At 49.3% G+C, this 22037-nt stretch overlaps 1 protein-coding gene across 1 annotated transcript in view; it reads left to right on the top strand.

Annotated features, from left to right (window-relative positions):
* The window catches only part of plxna4 (plexin A4), a gene marked incomplete at its 5' end in the record, with an annotated part of 79809 nt that extends 74328 nt beyond the window's left edge, over positions 1-5481 (top strand). The window contains 2 exons of the mRNA XM_047015561.1: positions 3026-3176; positions 3385-5481. Coding sequence (XP_046871517.1) covers positions 3026-3176; positions 3385-3480 — 247 coding nt within the window. The remainder of the gene's footprint in view (positions 1-3025; positions 3177-3384) is intronic.
* Positions 5482-22037: the final 16556 nt, after the last annotated feature.

Below are 22037 nucleotides of genomic sequence, written 5' to 3'. Positions count from 1 at the left end.
GTTATATAGTGTCCCATCCACAGACAGCTCACGACACCAGTTGATTCTATATGACGGATTGTGAGGTCTTTAGTCTCATTACCAAATCAGACTAAAACTGCAGACACACACACACACACACGCAGTGTGAAACAGGACCAGGAAGGGGCTGCGAGGCTGAGGACTGAGCGATGCGGTTGAAGTGATTCTCACCATCAGCAGCCTACTGTGCTGATCCTCTCCCCAGCCTCTCTCTTCCTCCAGGCTGCTGTCACACACGCGCAAATTAAACTGTCACACACACACATCCACAGGTCCTCCACACTCCTTGCCATCCACTCACATACACACACACACACACACACTCACACAAGCCATGATACCTACCTGTCACTCCCTGTTTGGACAGCCAGGGAGAGAGGAGAGACAGGACATGTGATTGGTCTAACATACGGCTGCCAATCAAAACACAGACCATTGTACAGCTAGTTCTGCCTTTCAGCCCTTGCCGGTCGCCTCACTGCTGCCCGGCTAAAGAAAACCTAAACAAGCTAACGATCCCAAACTGAGCAGGTGTCCTAGTCAGTTCTGGTCGACGCTACGTCTCCGCGGGAACAATCTGGCAGTGCACAGAATACAGTCCAGACTGAACCATGGTTCCTGCTCCCAGTAGTGGTAGCTGTGAAGCTGTAATGTGGAGAGGGAACCCCCGGAAAGAGATGATGATGATAGTGATTACACTTAGGAGCTGCAGCAGGCTTCCTGTACCTGACACACACACACACCACACTGCACACACACACACACACCATACTGCGCACACACACATACCCATCACATGAAGCTTTATTCATGAAATCTGTCCAGCGACTGTTGAATGTTTCACACTTCAATCTGGAGAATATCTGTATTTTGGACCTGCTGTTTTGGCCAAACACAGCTGTTTTCCTGAGTAACATTCTCCCTCTGCCACTCCCCAGCACTGCCCCGTGCTCTCAACAGGTGTGTGGGGGGCGGGGGCTGTTTCATAGGAAGAGCTACACTTCTGCGTAACATCCACCTGCACCCCCCCCCCCCCCCTCCCCTCCCATTACACACACACACTATCAAACACACACCGTCACACCCCCAGCCATTAACAGGGAATGGGGGGTGTCCAGGAGTGGTTTAGTGGTGCAGGAATTAAAAATGGAAATGACTGGCCTTAATTAAAGAATTGACAGGGGCACTGCAGCTGCTGTTGACAGTGACTGATTACCTCTCCTCCTCCAGCTCTCCTCCTGACACAGCTGAGAGCCTCCTGCAGGCACGCGTATGTGTGTGTGTGTGTGTGTGGGGAGGGATGGTTTCACACACCCTGCTAAGTGTCCTTTAGACTCTGCGGATCCATTTAGGCCCGTTTCAGAAGGCCAGGTGCCTGGTGAGGCTCTCCCAGGGCTAGCCCTGCCCCAGGAAGGAGGGTAGCCCTGCCTCAGAGAGGAGGGTAGACCTGCCTCAGAGAGGAGGGTAGACCTGCCTCAGAGAGGAGGGTAGACCTGCCCCAGGGAGGAGGGTAGACCTGCCCCAGGGAGGAGGGTAGACCTGCCCCAGGAAGGAGGGTAGACCTGCCCCAGGAAGGAGGGTAGCCCTGCCTCAGAGAGGAGGGTAGACCTGCCCCAGGGAGGAGGGTAGCCCTGCCTCAGAGAGGAGGGTAGACCTGCCTCAGAGAGGAGGGTAGACCTGCCTCAGAGAGGAGGCTAGACCTGCCCCAGGGAGGAGGGTAGACCTGCCTCAGAGAGGAGGCTAGACCTGCCCCAGGGAGGAGGGTAGACCTGCCTCAGAGAGGAGGGTAGACCTGCCCCAGAGAGGAGGGTAGACCTGCCTCAGAGAGGAGGGTAGACCTGCCCCAGGGAGGAGGGTAGACCTGCCTCAGAGAGGAGGGTAGACCTGCCTCAGAGAGGAGGCTAGACCTGCCCCAGGGAGGAGGGTAGACCTGCCTCAGAGAGGAGGCTAGACCTGCCCCAGGGAGGAGGGTAGACCTGCCTCAGAGAGGAGGGTAGACCTGCCTCAGGGAGGAGGGTAGACCTGCCCCAGGGAGGAGGGTAGACCTGCCTCAGAGAGGAGGGTAGACCTGCCTCAGAGAGGAGGCTAGACCTGCCCCAGGGAGGAGGGTAGACCTGCCTCAGGGAGGAGGGTAGACCTGCCCCAGGGAGGAGGGTAGACCTGCCTCAGAGAGGAGGGTAGACCTGCCCCAGGGAGGAGGGTAGACCTGCCCCAGGGAGGAGGGTAGACCTGCCTCAGAGAGGAGACTAGCCCTGCCTCAGAGAGGAGGGTAGACCTGCCCCAGAGAGGAGGGTAGACCTGCCTCAGAGAGGAGGCTAGACCTGCCCCAGGGAGGAGGGTAGACCTGCCCCAGGGAGGAGGGTAGACCTACCTCAGGGAGGAGGGTAGACCTGCCCCAGGGAGGAGGGTAGACCTGCCTCAGGGAGGAGGGTAGACCTGCCCCAGGGAGGAGGGTAGACCTGCCTCAGAGAGGAGGGTAGACCTGCCTCAGAGAGGAGGCTAGACCTGCCCCAGGGAGGAGGGTAGACCTGCCCCAGGGAGGAGGGTAGACCTGCCTCAGGGAGGAGGGTAGACCTGCCCCAGGAAGGAGGGTAGACCTGCCCCAGGGAGGAGGGTAGACCTGCCTCAGAGAGGAGGGTAGACCTGCCCCAGAGAGGAGGGTAGACCTGCCTCAGAGAGGAGGGTAGACCTGCCCCAGAGAGGAGGGTAGACCTGCCCCAGGGAGGAGGGTAGACCTGCCCCAGGGAGGAGGGTAGACCTGCCCCAGGGAGGAGGGTAGACCTGCCTCAGAGAGGAGGGTAGACCTGCCTCAGAGAGGAGGGTAGACCTGCCTCAGAGAGGAGGCTAGACCTGCCCCAGGGAGGAGGGTAGACCTGCCCCAGGGAGGAGGGTAGACCTGCCCCAGGGAGGAGGGTAGACCTGCCCCAGGGAGGAGACTCTACTCTGAAACGTGATGTTCAACCACATTGACTCCTAACTCTGTGTGTGTGTGTTCACCCTGCAGGTACTACTCAGATATCAACAAGATGCCGGCCATCAGCGACCAGGACATGAACGCTTACCTGGCGGAGCAGTCGCGTATGCACTTGAACGAGTTCAACAGCATGAGCTCCCTCTGCGAGATCTACTCCTACGTGGGCAAATACGCCGAAGAGGTAACCACCCCTGCTCTTCCCCCTGGGAGACCCCCAGTGGGGTACACTCACCTGCAGTCCCAACACCTTCAGCAGCAGTCAGCTGTCGAGCTAGCTCGTTTTCGCTATGCTAGTCCCTCAGTGTTTTCCCTTTGTTAGCATGTTACTTGTTAGACGTCTGGAAGTTTAGTGGAGACTCACACAGTGTGTGTGTGTGTGTGTGTGACAGATTGTGTACGCGCTGGAGCAGGACGATGCTGCCAGGAAACAGCGTCTGGCCTTCAAGCTGGAGCAGGTGGTCGCCTTCATGAGTTTGGAGAGCTGAGGACTGCATTTCCCAGGGTGCACTGGGAGACCCCGTCAGAAACCGAGCCGTGCCTGAGCGAAGACCTGTCCATCATCATAACACTTCCTGTCCCGGTCTTTTTCTTCTTGTTTTTTTTTTCTTTCTTCTTCTTCAAAGAGGACTTCCTGTAGTTTGACCTTCTGCTTCCTCCTGATCGGGTGTTCGGTTTCTCATCCGCTCTGCTGCATAGACTAGAGAGGCTGTGGAGCTAGGCACTGCATATCCCACAATGCAATGGGGGGGTGGGGGGTTTCTCAACTCAGCTGTGGTGGAGGAGACTGAAGGGATACTGGCATCCTTTCGATTCTCCCTTTTCCAGGGAGAGAAAAAAAAACTTACGTTTATGTTGCCTTCAAGAATACTGCTGATAGTAAAGTCTTTGAAAACCACAAAGACTGTTTTTGAATAGGATAGAAACTAAAGTACTAGAGTCCAGTTCAATGTAGTGCTACAATATATACGATATCACGACAGAATGGAAAACAAAACAAAAAAACTCACAAAAAAATGTACTGAGGACCGCAAACCAAATGACCACCTGACAACAAGGAAAGGTTTCCAAGTTTACACTGTTCCTAGGAGTAAACCATACATATCTGAGGGTTGAGAGTTGTTCATTAGTTCCATTGTTCTCTCAACGTAGCTGGAAGTGTATCATTGACACACTAGTAGTGGCTTGAGGGGATTTCGAGCTACTTGAAGCTTACTTTTATTGATACACAACTGACTTTAAAATCTAGAAAACATACCACTCCTCTTTGCGTGCTACATCGGTGCAGTCCTTTCCACACGCCTTCCAGAAATCCTAGAGAAAAAAAAAAAAAAAAAAAAAAATCATATTATTCTGCATCATCTGGCTTCCTTTCGTGGTACTGCTAAATTAAGATCTGAAGACAGAACGGATGTCACGTCCTGTATCGGAGCCCTCCGTGACAAGCACACAACCAACCCTTGACCACAGCGACCCGGCCCCAGAGTGACCACCAGGGGAGGTCTGACTTCAGCCTGGGCAGAGTCACTTCGACGGTCAACAAAAGCACAGACGACTCCAGGACTACTGCTGTCAAGAGTCCAGAGAGGACCTGCTACAGACACAACCTGACCAGATAAACGAGAGGTAGGACCTGCTACAGACACAACCTGACCAGATAAACGAGAGGTAGCTGATGGACTGAACTGAAAGAGGGACAGCCTAAGTGCAGTCTTCCTTCGGATCCCAGGTTTTCAAAGACTTCGACTGTGAGCCTTCTGCCTGGGCAGGTCACGCTGGGAGACTGTTGTTCTTTCACTGAACCTTCTACGAGACTTTCGGATGGAAGGAATTAAAAAGATTGACTTGACTGGTCAGCCGAAAAACCAAAGGATTGCGAGAATTGAGAGCGAAAACGTATTTGAAAAAAGTGCCACAAAGGAAAGGAAAACGACACAAAACCCTGGATTTAATGAACGAAAATGTTCCGGCTCCGCACACACACACAAGATTATCCCAACTCCACCCCCTGGTGATTTCTGACCTCGAGTGTCGAGGGGCTAGTCCATCACCCCTCCCGCCCCCGTGCCCAAGCCCTCGACTCACCCTTATCCCCCTTTCTCCACCCCCCTTACAGCCCTCGACACACCCTTAGAGCCCTAGACACACCCTTACAGCCCTAGACACACCCTTACAGCCCTAGACACACCCTTACAGCCCTCGACACACCCTTACAGCCCTAGACACACCCTTACAGCCCTCGACACACCCTTACAGCCCTCGACACACCCTTACAGCCCTAGACACACCCTTACAGCCCTCGACACACCCTTACAGCCCTCGACACACCACTCCCCTCTCTGTCCCACCCCCCCCCCTCTCTGGCCTTCGACACACCCTTACCCTGCTTCTGTCCCATTGCGACTTCAGTTGTTGTTTTTGCACAACGCGTGGAGACGTCCAGGTGGTTCCGTCGCGGGATCCCAAACGGCGAGTGCGTCGCTGCAGCCGCGCTCCTGTCTGTGTCTAGGGTAGAGGGCCTCCGCGGGCGGCCATCTCCGAGCCTCCAGAAGAGTGAGAGAAGTTAGAAAAGCAGTTAGTCTGAGTCACCAGAGGCCCCTGGAAGAGCTGCCCTGAGCAGACACAGGAAACCCTCGCTAGGAGGGAGGGAGGGAGGGAGAGACAGACAATGGAGCCACCCTTCTTTCCTTTGACCTCTGACCTTTCTTTTGCCTTGACGACGTACCCCATGTGGTGATGTGAATGTGTGAAGACTACCCCTGGGTCCACCTTGGGTCTTTATTGGCTTTTTAAGCGCATGTAAACTTAAATTTAAAAAATAAAACTTGAGAAAAAAAAAAAAAAACAGGAAAAACGAGAAAATGAAGCCTTGCAATGATGACGTGGCTTTGTTCTATTCTTTCTTTTGCTTGGGAGAATCAAGACGGAAAAAGGTGATTGTTTCATTGTTAAAACTAGAACTTCCGTTAAGGTGGATCCTTTATCCTGTTCGCCCCATGTCAAAACCTCATTACCATGTTTTGTGAAAGTGTTAGATGCTAATAAGAATAAAGTGGTACCTTAAAAACAGATATATTATATACCCTTGCATGTCGACCTATTTGGATGTTATGAAATGGAACTGCCTTGCAATCAAAGATATTTATCTACTACTACTAGGAACTTTGATACAACTCACAATCAAACGGTTCTTTTGGATTCATCATGGATTGATTTGACAAAACCACATGGCTATGTTTTTACTTAAATCCGTCAGTTTAAAGTGTTTATTTGATCTGAACTTCCATCCCTGTTCCCCAAGTTCTGCTCATCGTCAGTTGCAGCTGTGATGTTACTGTACATGTGGTAGACAGGTCCTGTCTTTGCTGCTATTGCATCTCGTTTTTGTGTTTCTTATCTCTGGACAAAAAAACAAACATCTTCCTTCTATTTTAGATCTTCTCTTCAAAATCGTATGGATTTGAAATTATTTTTGTAAGCTTCGAGGGCTGGCCCGGCCGCAAGATGACCGTGTACATTTCCTTTCGTTGCACTGGTTACTATAGTTAACTTGGTAGATTTCGTGTTGTCTTTTGTTTAATCTGAGGATGTTGGCGAGTTCAGAAAGAGCTTTAACAGTAATCTTTGTTGTTCCGCTCATACTAAACCATATCACGAAACCTCCAGCCGTTGTGATTCCAGTGGGCATCGCTGCCTCAGACCTGGAGGCTGCCTCAGACCTGGAGGCTGCCTCAGACCTGGAGGGTACAGCAGACCTGGAGGCTGCCTCAGACCTGGAGGCTGCCTCAGACCTGGAGGCTGCCTCAGACCTGGAGGCTGCCTCAGACCTGGAGGCTGCCAAACACCTTCCGACGGCCATGTCACGTGCCCCTCCAACTGAATGGCTTCAATCAATAAGTGCATTCGACTTCATGCAGCACCCGGCGGCGCCGACATCTGGCTGCAGCCGGCTGTCTTGAAGCTGAGAATGCCATTGGCTGTTTCAAGTCAGCCGGCCTGCAGGCGGCTGCAGGCGACGCCGGTGCTGCATGAAGTCGAACGCCCCTAATGTTGTAACCCAGGACAACCAGGTGTCGTCAAGAGAGACACAATAGCCCAGATGAAAATTAGTTTTTAGATTTTCTAAGTAGTCTTTTTTGGTCTTTTTTTTTTTTCCTATGTGTTAAACCATAACCATTCTATCCGTTGTGTCAAATGTATGGAACATAGCTACAAAACCTTCTGACTGAAATGTGGTGAATGTATGTGTTGTTTCTGCTTCCGGGGGGCACGTTCACAATGTTTCCCACAAACAAACAGTAATGACGGCAAATTTACAAGATGGAACATTTAGAAGGCGGGAAAGAAATTGGGTCAGTAAGAAACAGATGAACTCCAAGTTATTTAGGAAATTACACTGAACGGCACAGCAGGCATTTTAAAATTAGCCCTTATTTTCGATTTGTGATGGACCATCGTTACTGTAAAGCGTGATGTCATTGTGTCCATCTCCCCAACGCGTCGCCTCTGAAGAGGACAGACGGGCGCACCTTTCGTCATTGTGAATTTGCCTCCCGAGTGTTCCGTTGTTTTACGTCCTCCTGCAACAAAGGTCATAACCTATTGACCCCACGCTGCACGAAAAGACCCGATAAAGTTTCCACCTTTAACGTTATTTAGGAACTAAAAACTTCCTTCTAGCTCAGTGTTATAGCAGGTGTTACAAAAACACGTTAGAAAAGACTTTTCCTATGATCTGATTTGACGAGAGATAAGAGTAACCTGTGGAGAGATTACGGAAACCTGGGGTGAGAAAGGCGAGCTTCTCTAACTTTGTTATAATTAATTGTATACCTGTGTATGTAAATATAATGCATTCCTATTTTGCAGTCAAGAACAAAATACTATTTGTAATATAGAATAAACTTTATTATGAAACTGTGTGCTTTGTGTGTTTGTTTAGGTGAAAATACCCTTTTTAAATAAGGGTCTGTGTATCAAGATATCAAATAGAGGAAATGCATAGTTACAATCCAACACGTTACTTACACTGGAGAAGAAACACAAGACTCCCAGGGTGAATTACAACAAATCAAATATACCCGTTAAATGGGCTAAATACACCGAGCTAAAGGCAGGGGAGCTAAAGGCAGGGGAGCTGGAACTGGAGACAGCCAACACACCTGAGAGGCAAAGCAATTAGCGCACACCTGAAACCAATAAGGCTGTGATTGTGGAGAGTCCCTCATCTCCAAACAGATGTTTCCGTTTATTTCCCTGTCTAAAACCAGTTTCATCACACATGATGAAAGAGCAGGAGAGGAGGACAGAAGAGGGAGAGAGAAAGGAAGGGAGAGGGAGAGAGAGAGAGAGAGAGAGGAAGGGAGAGAGAGGGGAAGGGAAAGAGAGAGAGGAAGGAAGACAGAGAGGAAGGAAGAGAGAGAGGAAGGAAGAGAGAGAGGAAGGGAGAGAGGAAGGGAGAGAGAGAGGAAGGGAGAGAAAGAGAGGGGAAGGGAAAGAGAGAGAGAGAGGAAGGAAGAGAGAGAGAGAGGAAGGAAGGAAGAGAGAGAGAGAGAGTGGAAGGGAGAGAGAGAGAGAGGAAGGGAGAGAGAGAGAGAGAGAGAGGAAGGGAGAGAGAGAGGAAGCGAAAGAAAGAGGAAGGAAGAGAAAGAGAGAGGAAGGAAGGGAAGAATCTTAAGGTTAAAAACGCGTGAAGTCAGACCAGGGGAGTGAGCTCAGAGAAGGGAAGAGAGAGAGGGTGATGTGGACGGGGAATTGAGTTGGCCCCTTGTCACCCTCTATATACCTGCCACTGAACTGGTAGTAATGGGGAGAGGGAGAGGGAGCTTCACCCTAATATTCCAACCAGTGAACTGGGAATAATGGGAGAGAGTGGAGAGAGAACTGAGGGGTGTGGGGGGGTACAATGATGGAGCCCTGGCTATGATTGCATCTCAGTGTGGGGGGGGGGGGGTCTTCACGCTCCCATAACTGCTGCCCACCTCTTCCTCTGTCCCTCTTCCTCTGTCCCCCTCCTCATCCACCCACACTTGGGGGGGGGGGGGGGTAGTGTGAAGGACAGATGGATGAGAAGGGGAAATAATAGGAAGGGACATGAGGGCAGGTGGAGCATAAGAGTCTGTTAATTGGAGAAGCTGACCTCTGACCCCCGTGAGTCAGACCTGACCCCCTCTAGGCTGTTTTAACGATGCCCAAAGCAAGGCACAGAGAAGAGCCACTAAAGCTCGACAATCCGCTAAAGACAACTGTCTTTATGTTTGAAAACACTCAGAAAATGATTTAAACATTTTGTCCAAATGAAACTTGTGTCCTTAAAACCTGTCAGGAGTCCTGCAGCAGAATTACAGTTCTGAGTCTTTTTTAACAACCTAATCTCTCGGACGCTACAGGATACTTTACGAGAACTGAACACCAAGCTGTGTTTTCAGTCCAAGCTTTAAAATATATATATATATCTAAAAGTGTGTGCTCCAGCGCTCTCTAATGGCTTCCCAGCCAGGTCATGGTTGGGACTCTTCTCCTCTCACAGACTCCCTGAAGCATGAAGCTGAAAGAGTGGTGTGAGAATGGCACTGTCCAGGGACGTGGAAAGGTGTCACAGCACAACAGGTGCTAAAAGCCTCGCGCTCCTCCTCTCCTCCTCTCCCCCTCTCCCCCTTCCTCCTTCAAAAGGTCTCCTTGCTCAAAAAGTTTTACAGCCTTTTACATGCCATCCTCTTCGGTCGTCGTCAAGATGTTTTGTTTTCCTAGAGACTTTGAAACTTATCGGTGAACTGTGTGTTACTTGGTTCGGTTTGCACGCAGTTTTAACCGAACGACCAGACATACTAGCCTTACACCCTTCTGGGGTCTAAATTCAGTACAGCCTCACCACAGACTGAGCAACAGGAGTTGATACCCAGTCATTACCAAACTCTCATCTGTGTCGTGTAGAGGGGAGAAAAAAACTGTGTTTAAACCGAGGCACTGTGAATGACTAGTCGGCATTGTTCTCCAGATGATAAGAATGCAAGGCGGAGACGGTTTGAGAGGGCTATCGACAGCTGCGCCCAGGCAGATGGGACAATGACCGTTATTAGTCCCGTCTTCTCCGTCCTGGCGGTCTTGGTAAACAGCTGTGGTGAGAGAAAGATCTGGTGGCGACTGGCGGCGTAGTCGTCGACGCCACGGCCAAGAGAGACAGAGAGACAGCTCTACCGAAGACAAAGAGCACCGTCCCAGCTGTGGAACAGAACGTCTTTCACTTCCTGTCAGAGCAAACGTGCTGAGCTTGTTGTTGTTGGCCTATCCTCTGATCTGTTCAGCTACGGAGATATATGGGTGGTGCATACAGTGCCCTCCAAAAGTATTGGAACAGTGAGGCCAATTCCTTTATTTTTGCTGTAGACTGAAAACATTTGGGCTTGACATCAAACGATGAATGTGAAACCAGAGATCAACGTTTCAGCTTTTATTTCCAGGTATTTACATCAGGATCTGATGCACAAATTAGAAAATATCACCTTTTTGTTCGAACCCACCCATTTGTCACGTGAGCAAAAGTATTGGAACATGTGACTGACAGGTGTGTTTTGTTGCCCAGGTGTGTCCTATTACATACATTATTCAATCAATAAATACCACTGAATGTCTACACTCAGGTTCAGATTGGGTAAGATAGGTTTTGTCTATGCAGACTGTATTCAGAGGTGAAAACAACATGAAAACCAGAGCGCTGTCTTTGGGTGAAAAACAAGCAATTGTGAGTCTTAGAGAAGATGGAAAATCAATCAGAGCCATTGCAGAAACATTGGCCATAGCCAGTACAACCATTTGGAATGTCCTGAAGAAGAAGAAAACTACTGGTGTACTAAGTAACAGACGTCGAACAGGTAGACCAAGGAAAACATCAGCAGTTGATGACAGAAACATTGTAAGAGCTGTAAAGAAAGACCCTAAAACAACTGTTAGTGAGATCAGCAACAACCTCCAGATGGCAGGAGTGAAGGTATCACTATCTACTGTTCGCAGAAGACTTCATGAACAAAAGTACAAGGGCTACACCAGAAGATGCAAACCACTCATTAGCAAGAAGAATAGGAAGGCCAGGCTGGAATTTGCCAAAAAGTACAGAGATGAACCTCAAAAATTCTGGGACAAAGTTTTATGGACTGATGAGACAAAGATTAACATTTACCAAAGTGATGGAAAGGCTAAAGTTTGGAGAAAGAAAGGAACTGCTCATGATCCCAAACACACAAGCTCATCTGTGAAACACGGTGGAGGTAATGTCATGGCTTGGGCTTGCATGGCTTCTTCTGGGACGGGCTCATTAATCTTCATTGAGGATGTAACACATGATGGCAGCAGCAAAATGAACTCGGAAGTCTACAGAAACATTTTGTCTGCCAATTTAAGGAAAGATGCAACCAAACTGATTGGCAGAGCCTTCATCATGCAGCAAGATAACGACCCAAAACACACTGCCAAAACAACAAAGGAGTTCATCAGGGGCAAGAAATGGAAGGTATTAGACTGGCCAAGTCAATCTCCAGACTTAAACCCTATAGAGCATGCATTTTACCTGCTTAAGAGGAGACTGAAGGGAGGAACCCCACAAAACAAACAACAACTGAAAGAGGCTGCAGTGAAAGCCTGGGAAAGCATCAAAAAGGAAGAATGCAAAAGTTTGGTGACGTCAATGGGTCACAGACTTGCTGCAGTTATTGAAAGCAAAGGATTTGCAACTAAATATTAAGTCTTATTCACTTAAATATGTTTTAAGTATATCTGTTCCAATACTTTTGCTCACATGACAAATGGGTGGATTCAAACAAAATGTGATATTTTCTTAGTTGTGCATCAGATCCTGATGTAAATACCTGGAAATAAAAGCTGAAACGTTGATCTCTGGTCTCACGTTCATTATTTGATGTCAAGCCCAAATGTTTTCAGTCTACAGCAAAAATAAAGGAATTCGCCTCACTGTTCCAATACTTTTGGAGGGCACTGTATGTAGGGTTTGGCCCAGAATGTGTCTGATTCAACGAACAGTTAAACTTAAAGTTAAACATCTGCTATTTCAGGAATTCAAAAGTATGAAAAGTCTAAGTGCGTTACAGACCAAAAGCCTTTGACCTTTTTTCACCTCCAGCTCCCGCCCCTCACAGCACCTCTCCTGTGTGTGGACAATCAAACAACTTCCTGAGATTAGATATGTTCCTTCACGCTGAACGCTCCCATCGATCCCCCTAAACACATGTGGAGGGATCCCCCCCACACACACCACACACACACACCACCCACACACACACCACCCACACACCACCCACACACCACACACACACCACACACACCACCCACACACCACACACACACACACCACCACACACACCAACCACACACACCACCCACACACACACACACACCACACACACCACCCACACACCACACACACACACACCACCACACACACCAACCACACACACCACCCACACACACACACCACCCACACACCACACACCACACACCAACCACACACACACACCACACACACCACCCACACACCACACACACACCACACACACCACCCACACACCACCCACACACCTCACACATTCCCCTGAAGGTCAAGACATGGCTGCTCTCTTTTAAGGGCGCAAAATTCGCTTCACCATTTCAGCCCTAATCAATAACAACCATGCAATCCACTGTGAGCTCCAGATTCTCCAGCCTGCTGCAGCATATGTTTTCTCTGACACACTTATTACAAAGACCCCCGCACGCCCTCACATCAAAGCAAATTGATTATCTGGTTGAAAACTACATTTAATTTAATATTGTGTTATTGTTCTCTAACATCTCCAATCATGTGGCTGTTGATAATAGATTAGGGCTGTGAAGCAACAGGTAGGAAACAGCGTCGGGAAAAAAGCAGTTTCCCGATCTACGGAAAAGGAAGTCAATAATGAGTTGAGCCTGAAATTTCACATATATTGTTAATGTACTCTTGTCCAGAGAAGGATGGGGGGGTCGTCATGGGGACGAGAGGATGAGGGTGTGGCTGGGGATAGGTCGTCATGGGGACAAGAAGATGAGGGTGTGGATGGGGGGGTCGTCATGGGGACGAGAGGATGAGGGTGTGGATGGGGGGGTCATCATGGGGACGAGAGGATGAGGGTGTGGCTGGGGGGGGGGGGGTCGTCATGGGGACGAGAGGATGAGGGTGTGGATGGGGGGGTCATCATGGGGACGAGAGGATGAGGGTGTGGCTGGGGGGGGGGGGTCGTCATGGGGACGAGAGGGTGTGGATGGGGGGGGGTTGTCACGGGGACGAGAGGATGACGTCAGGATAGACACTAGAGACGGGAGGTGTTGGTGGGTCTGTGGTCCTGCTATTCCTGGCTCTGACACCTCATTCATTACCAACATGTTAGATAGTCACAGTGGAGAGAAGCCTATCAGCTGAGTCCTTCCCTGTGCCATCCCCTCACACACGCACGCACACAAACACACGCACGCACACAAAACCAACACAAACATGATGAATATGAATCACCCACTGGTCCTGGTGGCTCATGGGGCTGTGCCATGGCAGACATTTGCTGCCTTGCGCGTCGCCTCGGACGCTAACACACAAACAGAAGGACGAACCAGAGAGGAACAACAAGGCTGAAACACAGCAGATACACAGCCTCCAGATTCAGCCTCACCACCATGAGAGAACAGCCTCCACATTCAGCCTCACCACCATGAGAGAACAGCCTCCACATTCAGCCTCACCACCATGAGAGGGCCAGACCAGGGGTGGACGCAGTGGAGGGAGAATGCCCCTCGCGTTCCTCTAATCCCATTCAGTGGCAGAGTCGGTCATTTGAATAATTGATGAGGGTGCATAAATTGGACCATCCAGATGTCCTCTGCTCCTCTAATCAATACTGATTCACTTAATCAATAGCTGGCCGATCGCAGGCCGGGGAAGCTTTCCGTCTGCCCCTCTGCGCTGGGCCGTGCGGCAAGGTCACAGGTGGTTGGCTGCAAAGTGTCTGTATGCAGCAATGCGCTCTGTGTAATTGTGGTTCCTGCCCCAGGAGACTAAAGGGGAAGGGGCTGTTTCCAGAAGCTCTCTGGAGTGGGTGAATGGGGGGGAAACGGATCCCTGGACGGGGGATTACAAAAAACACAGGAGGCACTGGAGGGAATGAAATTGATGAACACACACACACATTCATTCACTGTCTTAGACATCACTGAATATGTAAACGCTCATTGTCACACAAATGTTTCAAAAGCAAGGACAAAACCTTCTCACTGTCCCTCAGCCACACACACACACAGAAGCCTGTGGGCAGCGCTGGCAGGAAGACCCGAGCAGGACAGCACAGCAGGGTGACATCTGTGTGGCACAGCTGGAGGAGATAGATAAACCTGCATCTCTAGAAGCAAAACAAGCCCATCCTTCCTCAGAACACAGACAAACAGCCCTCTCTTTCCATCTTACTCACTCTCTCTCTCTCTTTTCCCCTCTTTCTCTCTCTGTCTTCCACCCAAACGTTCATCACCAGCAGCTGTAGAGGCACAGCTGACTAACAGGACTTGGGGGAAAAAAGATTCCATCAGTTTACAGTCTTGAGGCTTCTCCAAACCAAGGACGTGTGTGTGTGTGAGTTAGAGTGAAAAAGAGAGAGACAAGCCTTCCATGTGAAGCTGCCTGGCTTGCTGACAGATCCTGCAAGGGGTTGGTAATCGATTTACACAGCAATCACCAATCTGCAAAACGACCTTGGCGGAGTCCTTGAACACAGCTCTTGTCTGCTTATCGGAAGTTATCAGGGCTGGTGATTAATGAGGCATTTGTTTATGTGTCTATTTCAAGTCACAAAAACAACGTTTTAACTGGTTTGTCATTGTAGTGCGTCTATTAATGTCACAGCAATATCGAGACAAACTTAAGGGTTTGATGGATTAAAAATAATAGAACACCTTTTTTTGGAAACCTGCGTTTGATGCTAAAGACGCTAACTTGTGTCATTAGAAATGATGTTGAAACAACGTAGAATAAAGGTGTGACAGCAGAAAGAGAGCTAGATAGGTAGGGGGAAAATAAACCGAGAGAGAGAGACTTGCAGAGAGGGAGAGAAAGAGAGACAGAGGGAGAGAGGGAGAGAGAGAAAAGGAGAAAGAGAGAGAGAAAAGCGAAGGTTGAAAGGGAACATCTGAATCTATCTCACACTACAAACCTACAGCCTCCATTATTTGTGACTGCGGTAGACAACATGCCAGTTGGATATTTATATTTCCCAATTTCCTCGGTACACAAATTTGCGTAATGTCTGACATTTACTTCACTGCAGTCCTGTGAGAAAAAACACGTCCGACCGGCGCCTTGCTGTCTTCTGTCAGACGAGAAAATATGGCAGAGAGGTGCGTGGTGCGCAAAAAACTTGCTCACTGTCAGCCTCCATCTGTTAATTCCAGATCCAAAATGGCCGAACAGCTCAATGGAACCAAAAACAATCCGTCTTTTCACAATTCATTAAGAATTCATGTGAGGAAATAACTAGGGTCTGGAGCTTAGGGGGCACTTAAGGGACGGGTGCTTGATGCCCGAGTCTAAGAGATCATTTTAGTAGAGAATTATCCTGGCAATGGCTCTCTCCATTATAATAAACTAACATCAGATGTGGCACCCCCATTGCTCGGAGAGACAAACACATAATGAGATGCATTTGACTGAGTAATTCACTTCTCCGAACGCCAAACTTTATTTGTCACCAGGGAGATCAAGCCGGCTGCTGTTGCCCCCCCAAAAAATACAAAACCGACAGAAAAAATAAAACTTGCGCTTTGGAGCCAATCAAGAAAAGGCGCCGTGAGATGAGGGCTGGACTGCGACAGCCCCTCGACCAGTCGATCAAACTGAGCTGGTGTTGACATCCTGTCACGGCTGGGTGAAAACGTGTGACACACCTTGTCCCAGCGGCTGTGATGACACATCTGTTGTCACCCAATGAGAGAGTATGTGTTCAGACTAGGGTCAGAGGTCAGACAAACCCATACCTGGGGGTCGAAGGTCATGTTTTGGCATTGGATGACATCAACCTGGTGCCAACCGATGAGGTCATTCGCAGCGGATTGGACGAGGGGCTTTGAGGGACAATCGAGGGACGGCCGAGGGAGGGGACCAAGCAGGGGGTGGTGAGGGGGGGGGAAAGAGTGACAGGCACTGCAGGCTCCCTCCATCGCAGCAGAGCGGGGAACGAATGCACTTTTCAAATGTCACCTTCCCACCTCATCAACAGGGAGAATAGAATGAAACACTGGTATGCCGGGTGAAAATGACAGACATCAAAAGGTTGACAATAAGAGTTGAATAAATCTCTTTAGTATTTTTCTTGACAGGCGCAAACTCGACATGTATTGACGTGAACTTTGAAGCCTTTACTGTAGTGTAAAAGTCATTGACTATTAGGGCAGAATTAACACAAACACAGTACTAAAATATGGATGATTCTAAGTCTTACCCGTCTAACACAAAGGCATTAAAGAATTATACAGAACCAGATTTTACTCAACAACTTGCTCCAAGTTATGTCCTTGCCTTTATGAATACAGATGAATACAGTGCCAAACAATGAATACAGAACTGTCGCTGAAGCTTTCTGCCGTCCAGATAAACAACAAAGCTGCAAGTTCTCTTCACGTCCGAGTTTCTCCAGCCAAACATTCAATTCCTTTCATTCTACTTCTGTCTCGCAATTCTAAAACAATATGTCCGTCTGCCCCCATAGATAGCAGCACTGGCAGAGACAACCTATAACCAACAGACAGCGCAAAGGGAGGGGCAGGGCGGGGGGGGGGGGGGGGGGGGGGGCGGGGGGGGGGGGGGGGGGGCGGGTGGGCAACACATCAGACCGCACATACATCACGGTGGACAAGCAGATCCCCGTGCCAGCGCGCCTTGTCTCTGTCAACTCAATAAAGCTGGGTGAAATACACACACAGAAGCACCCTCCTGGAAGTCATATTTCACTTTGGCGCGTCCTGCTTCATATCTCACACCGGGAGGAAAAGTCGACTGGAGCTCTGTGGACCAGTCAGAGCAGTGAGGGATGGAGAGAGGGGAAGGAGGGAGGACTGGCTGGTGAGATTGACAGTTACTTCAGACCAGCGTTCACAGGGAATGAACTGAGAGCTGCACATTAGTGTCCTCTCCACTCCCTCCAGAGAACACGAATCTCTGGGAGCGGAATGAGTTGACCTATAGCTGGATTACATGGTCCGGACCACTCCGAGCTAACTCTGGTACTACAGCTTGAGGGACGGAGGTTGCGGCCTCACACACAAGCAATTTCTACAACAATGGCTACTCTGGACTGTGCACAGTCCCTGTCGCAAAGAGCTGTTAAATCACATATTGTATATTTGTTTCAGACTGGTCTTTGACATGTCATATGTCATTGGGGTGTTGCCCGCCCACAAATTAGGTTGAGCCTGTTAAAAACTGGGTCTGCAGTGTCGATCAATGTCACGATGCATAGCAGAGAGCTAGGTATTCAGCCCCACTGTTCAAGCAAAGCAGAACATTTGATCAAATAACCAGAATAGAAAGAATATATATGACATTGCATACTTTTGTGACCAGTTTCTACTTAGTGAGAACTTCATCCCAAAGAGGGCTGTCTAAATTCGAAGCAAAAACACATTAGCTGTCCAGAGGTATTTTTTGGACTGGTGCAAGGTTTGATTCTGACTTTAAGCCAGGGCTCAGATGGAACTCCTGAAGGGACTGATGGCTGATATGTGATCTTGGCATTTTCCAACAGTGGAGGAGCTTTGACACACTGCCTCTCTCTCTCCACTCTTCAAAACACATCAATCAAGTCAGTCAAAAAGAGGCAGAGACCTTCCCGTTGTCATTGGGCGATACTTTACCATGATTGATGGCCCTGTCGATCTCTCCCCCTGCCCCCCCCCCCCCACACATAGCCCACCTCAAGCATTGATTGGCCAAATGTGAAAAATAACAAATGATAATGTTATGAAAGATGATTCTTTGTATCTTCGTGGTACCTGTATCTTTTTGCAATTTAGATGAACAACAAGGGAGAGAGAGAGAGAGAGGGAGGGAGGGAGGGAGGGAGGGAGGGGACAGGAAGGGAGGTAGGGGACAGGCAGGGAGGGGACAGGAAGGGAGGGAGGGAGGGAGGGAGCTTGATAATAAACCAGGAGCAGGAGAGACTGACGTGAAGGCTGGTGAGGATAGTAGCTACCTCTGTAGGCTGTGAGTAAACAGCGTGTCATTATACTCCTGGTCATTCTCAGGGGGGCGCGGCAGTGCACCCTTAGTGCCCCCTTGGTGCCCCGGGGGGCGCGTACATAAGAGGTGAGGTGGGGAGGCCATGGGATTCACACCCCAGCCCCTCCCTCCATCAATCTGTTTACCTACATTAGGAGATTACTTTCTGTCTATCATCTCTCTTTTCACCTCTCTTTCTATACCTTTCTTGTCTTCTCTCTACCCTGCAACATCCCCTCCCCCATCTTCCCCTGATTGCCCATCTCCACACTCGAATAGCTTCCTAAAGCGTGGACGTGAGATCATGAGAGAGATTGCAGCCCTAATGGGTGCCATGTTGCCTCATCCATGGGTTATGTGATTACTTAATTTGTGGTGCTGGGATGGAAGCTGTGTGGTGAACCACGCTCATTCAGCTTGCTACCCAAACAGAAACATCATCTGCTAATAGAGGTCAGGGTTAGCAGGGTTAGCCGTTAGCAGGGTTAGCCCTTAGCAGGGTTAGCCGTTAACAGGCTTAGCCGTTAACAGGCTTAGCCGCTAGCAGGGTTAGCCGCTAGCAGGGTTAGTCGTTAACAGGGTTAGCCGCTAGCAGGGTTAGCCGCTAGCAGGGTTAGCCGCTAGCAGGTTTAGCAGCGCTTAGAGAGGAAGGAGTCAGAAAAAGCTTAAAGGTGCTGGCTAAAAGATATATCACAGTATCTGACTGTTTGTTATATGTTATATATTTAGACCCTGAAATACTGACGATTCCTCTTAGTGGAAGATATAAGGCTAGGTCAGTAAATACCCACCTTTGGGAATTGGTTACAGGGAATATGTTCCTTGTTTTCTCTTAGCAAAACAGTTGTTTGAGAATTGTGGTGTAAATGTTAAGTACCTAGGGACTGCTTGCCCAGCAATTCTAATATAGTCAATAGATCCCTGCCTTGTTACACATTGTGTTGCAACTCAGTTGAGACTAGCAAATAAGCAACAACGCCAAATGGCCCTATATATTGAAAATTAAAGTGACGAGGACAGAGTGCTACAGTGACAAGTGTTGTCCTTGCGTCCTGTTTAAATGACCTTGATTGGGCATAGATTATGTGTATTGATATGACTCTTTGGAGGGACACTGGCACCGTGGCCCTGTCTGTGTCATCATTAACTCCATGTTTAGAGTGATTCCCAATGACCTCTGCTGTTTCGCCGGCGCTACTGTCATTACCGACGGGCTTCCTACGGCAGACCAGTCACAGCTGTCCTAGCAGAGATCCATATGTTCACTATTGATCCATACAGGAATCAAAGAGATGCCTTCAGACAGCAATATGTTCACCGGTCAGGGAGGTGGGGGGGGGGGGAAGGGGAGAAATGGAGGGAGAGGGAGGGAGAGCGACAGAAAGAAGCGCAACAGGCTACTGCATTTCTCATGACGGTTGTGTTGATTTAAAGTTAGAAGCAGGATCTACTGCAAATTCAAATCAGGAGAATGGCACAGAATCACATGAGACTCATTTTCAAGGTGAGGCCTGAATATTCAAAAATCTTTTTGAAATGCAATTACTCTGTAGACAAAGCTAGGCTAGTATTTTCATGTTGTCCAAGAGATCAATTAAGACTGAAGACAGCTTTGACAAAAAGGGAAAACTAGACGTTTGCTAGTGTGTGTCTGCATTCAGTATGCAACACAACTAGGTAATTATGCAAATAACAATGACTAATAGGAATTATAAAATACTTGGTGTATAGAGCCTGGCTACAGACTAGTATTTTCTAAATGTGTGTATGTGTGAGTGTGCGCATGAAGGTGCATACAGCATTTAAATAATGACGATTGGGGAATTGTAAAGTGCAGCCAATGATAGCGATGAACTTCAAGAGCACAGTGACACCCTCTGACACGCTGACAAATCTTTCAGTCACAATCAGAGGTTTGTCTTTTCAAAACCCGTTAATCGACGCCGTTGTCTAGGCAACATGACTGCACTCTCTCATTTGTCGGGAGGTTGGATCGGGGTAGGTGAGGGGGGGGGGTTAAGGACCATTAGAATCCGCAGTGGGTGGGCTCATGCATATTTAACTGGGTAAGATTAGGGTTGGCCAGTGGGGTGGGGGGAGGTGGGAGGGTTGAGATGCATCATTAACCCAATGACTGACTGATGAGAGAGGTTTCTAATGGCACCCATCACTCAGGGACCGCTGTCTGGGAATGGGGGGTCGGTGGGAAGACAGACAGGCTACTTACAACTGATAAAAAATGCATCATCTTGTCTCATCAGGACACAAACTGGGTGCTACTGGGAGGAGGAGCCGTGCCTTTCATGGGCTGTGTGACTCTGACACGGCTGAAGAGAAGATCACCAGTCCTTCCAGACAAGAGAGAGAGTACAGGGTAGAGAGAGACAGATATAGAGTAGAGAGAGAGAGAGAAGAGAGAGAGGAGAGAGAGAGAAGAGAGAGACAGAGGGAGAAAAACTAAAACAAAAGCAATTTTGTGTCTGCTTCTTGTGGTTGTGGTTATTCTGTGTTTTACTGATGGGGGGGGTTTCTAATTTCACCAGACGCCCCCCAACCCCTCTGAAAGTAGGGATCTGCAGATGGGCTCAGCAGGGGCACAGAGTGAGGCCACTGCAAACACCACAACAAGCTGCCAGAGGCCCCTGGAGGGAGGCCGGGGCCCCCCTCTGGGGGGGCCGGGAAGAGAGGGTGCAGAGAGGAGGGTGAGGAGTCCATCCCTCTTGTTTACTGCTCTTTCCTGTCACTTTCACTCGTTCTCATTTCCTTCTCCCTCTCTCCCTCTCCTCTCCATCTCTCTCCCTCCTTCTCTCCATCTCCCTCACTCCCCTCCCTCACTCTCTCCATCTCTCTCTCTCCCTCCCTCTCTCCATCTCCCTCTCTCCCTCCCTCCCTCTCTCCATCTCTCTCTCTCCCTCCCTCTCTCCATCTCTCTCTCTCTCCCTCTCTCCCTCCCTCCTTCTCTCCATCTCTCTCCCTCCCTCTCTCCATCTCTCTCCCTCCTTCTCTCCATCTCTCTCCATCTCCCTCACTCTCTCCATCTCTCTCTCTCCCTCCCTCTCTCCATCTCTCTCTCTCCATCTCCCTCTCTCCCTCCCTCTCTCCATCTCTCTCTCTCCCTCCCTCTCTCCATCTCTCTCTCCATTTCCCTCTCTCCCTCTCTCCATCTCTCTGTCTCCACCTCTCTCTTTCCCCCTCTCTCTCTCTCTCTCTCTCTCTCTCTCTCTCTCTCTCTCTCTCTCTCTCTCTCTCTCTCTCTCTGTCCTTCGTCTGTCGCTCTCTAACGCACCAAGACGGTGGGATGGCTTGTGTGAGCATGTGCTTCCCCTCTCACACATCCCCCTAATCTCACAATAATTGCACTGTGAGCAGGCTGGCGCCTGGCTCCTTCCTACATCAGCCGTCTTAACGCCTCCACTTCCTCGCGACCTTTACTGACGGAAATCACATGAAAACAACAGAAAATTCCAGAGTTCGCGAACTCACTGCTCAAAGTTCAGGAGGATTGTGCAAATATTACACTGTATTATCTTCCTCTGTGCTACAGGGTGACAGGAATATTAATTGACCGAGTTAGTGTTCATCTAAAATGTGTTGGGTATGCTGGTTATTTTTTATATTAAATGGTGCTTCGATTTGTATGTCTTGGAGACCATTCTCACGGGAGGGAGGAAAGAGGGAGAGAGAGAAGGGAAGGGGGAGAGAGAGACAGAAACAGAGAATGTCGGCAGAGAGGAAGGAACAGGGGAGCGTCCAGGGTGCCTGGGGAAG

This window comes from Hypomesus transpacificus, unplaced genomic scaffold (assembly GCF_021917145.1).
Source record: "Hypomesus transpacificus isolate Combined female unplaced genomic scaffold, fHypTra1 scaffold_306, whole genome shotgun sequence".
Lineage (NCBI taxonomy): Eukaryota > Metazoa > Chordata > Actinopteri > Osmeriformes > Osmeridae > Hypomesus > Hypomesus transpacificus.
Note: the sequence above shows the minus strand (reverse complement) of the source record. Positions and strands in the feature narration are given on the sequence as shown.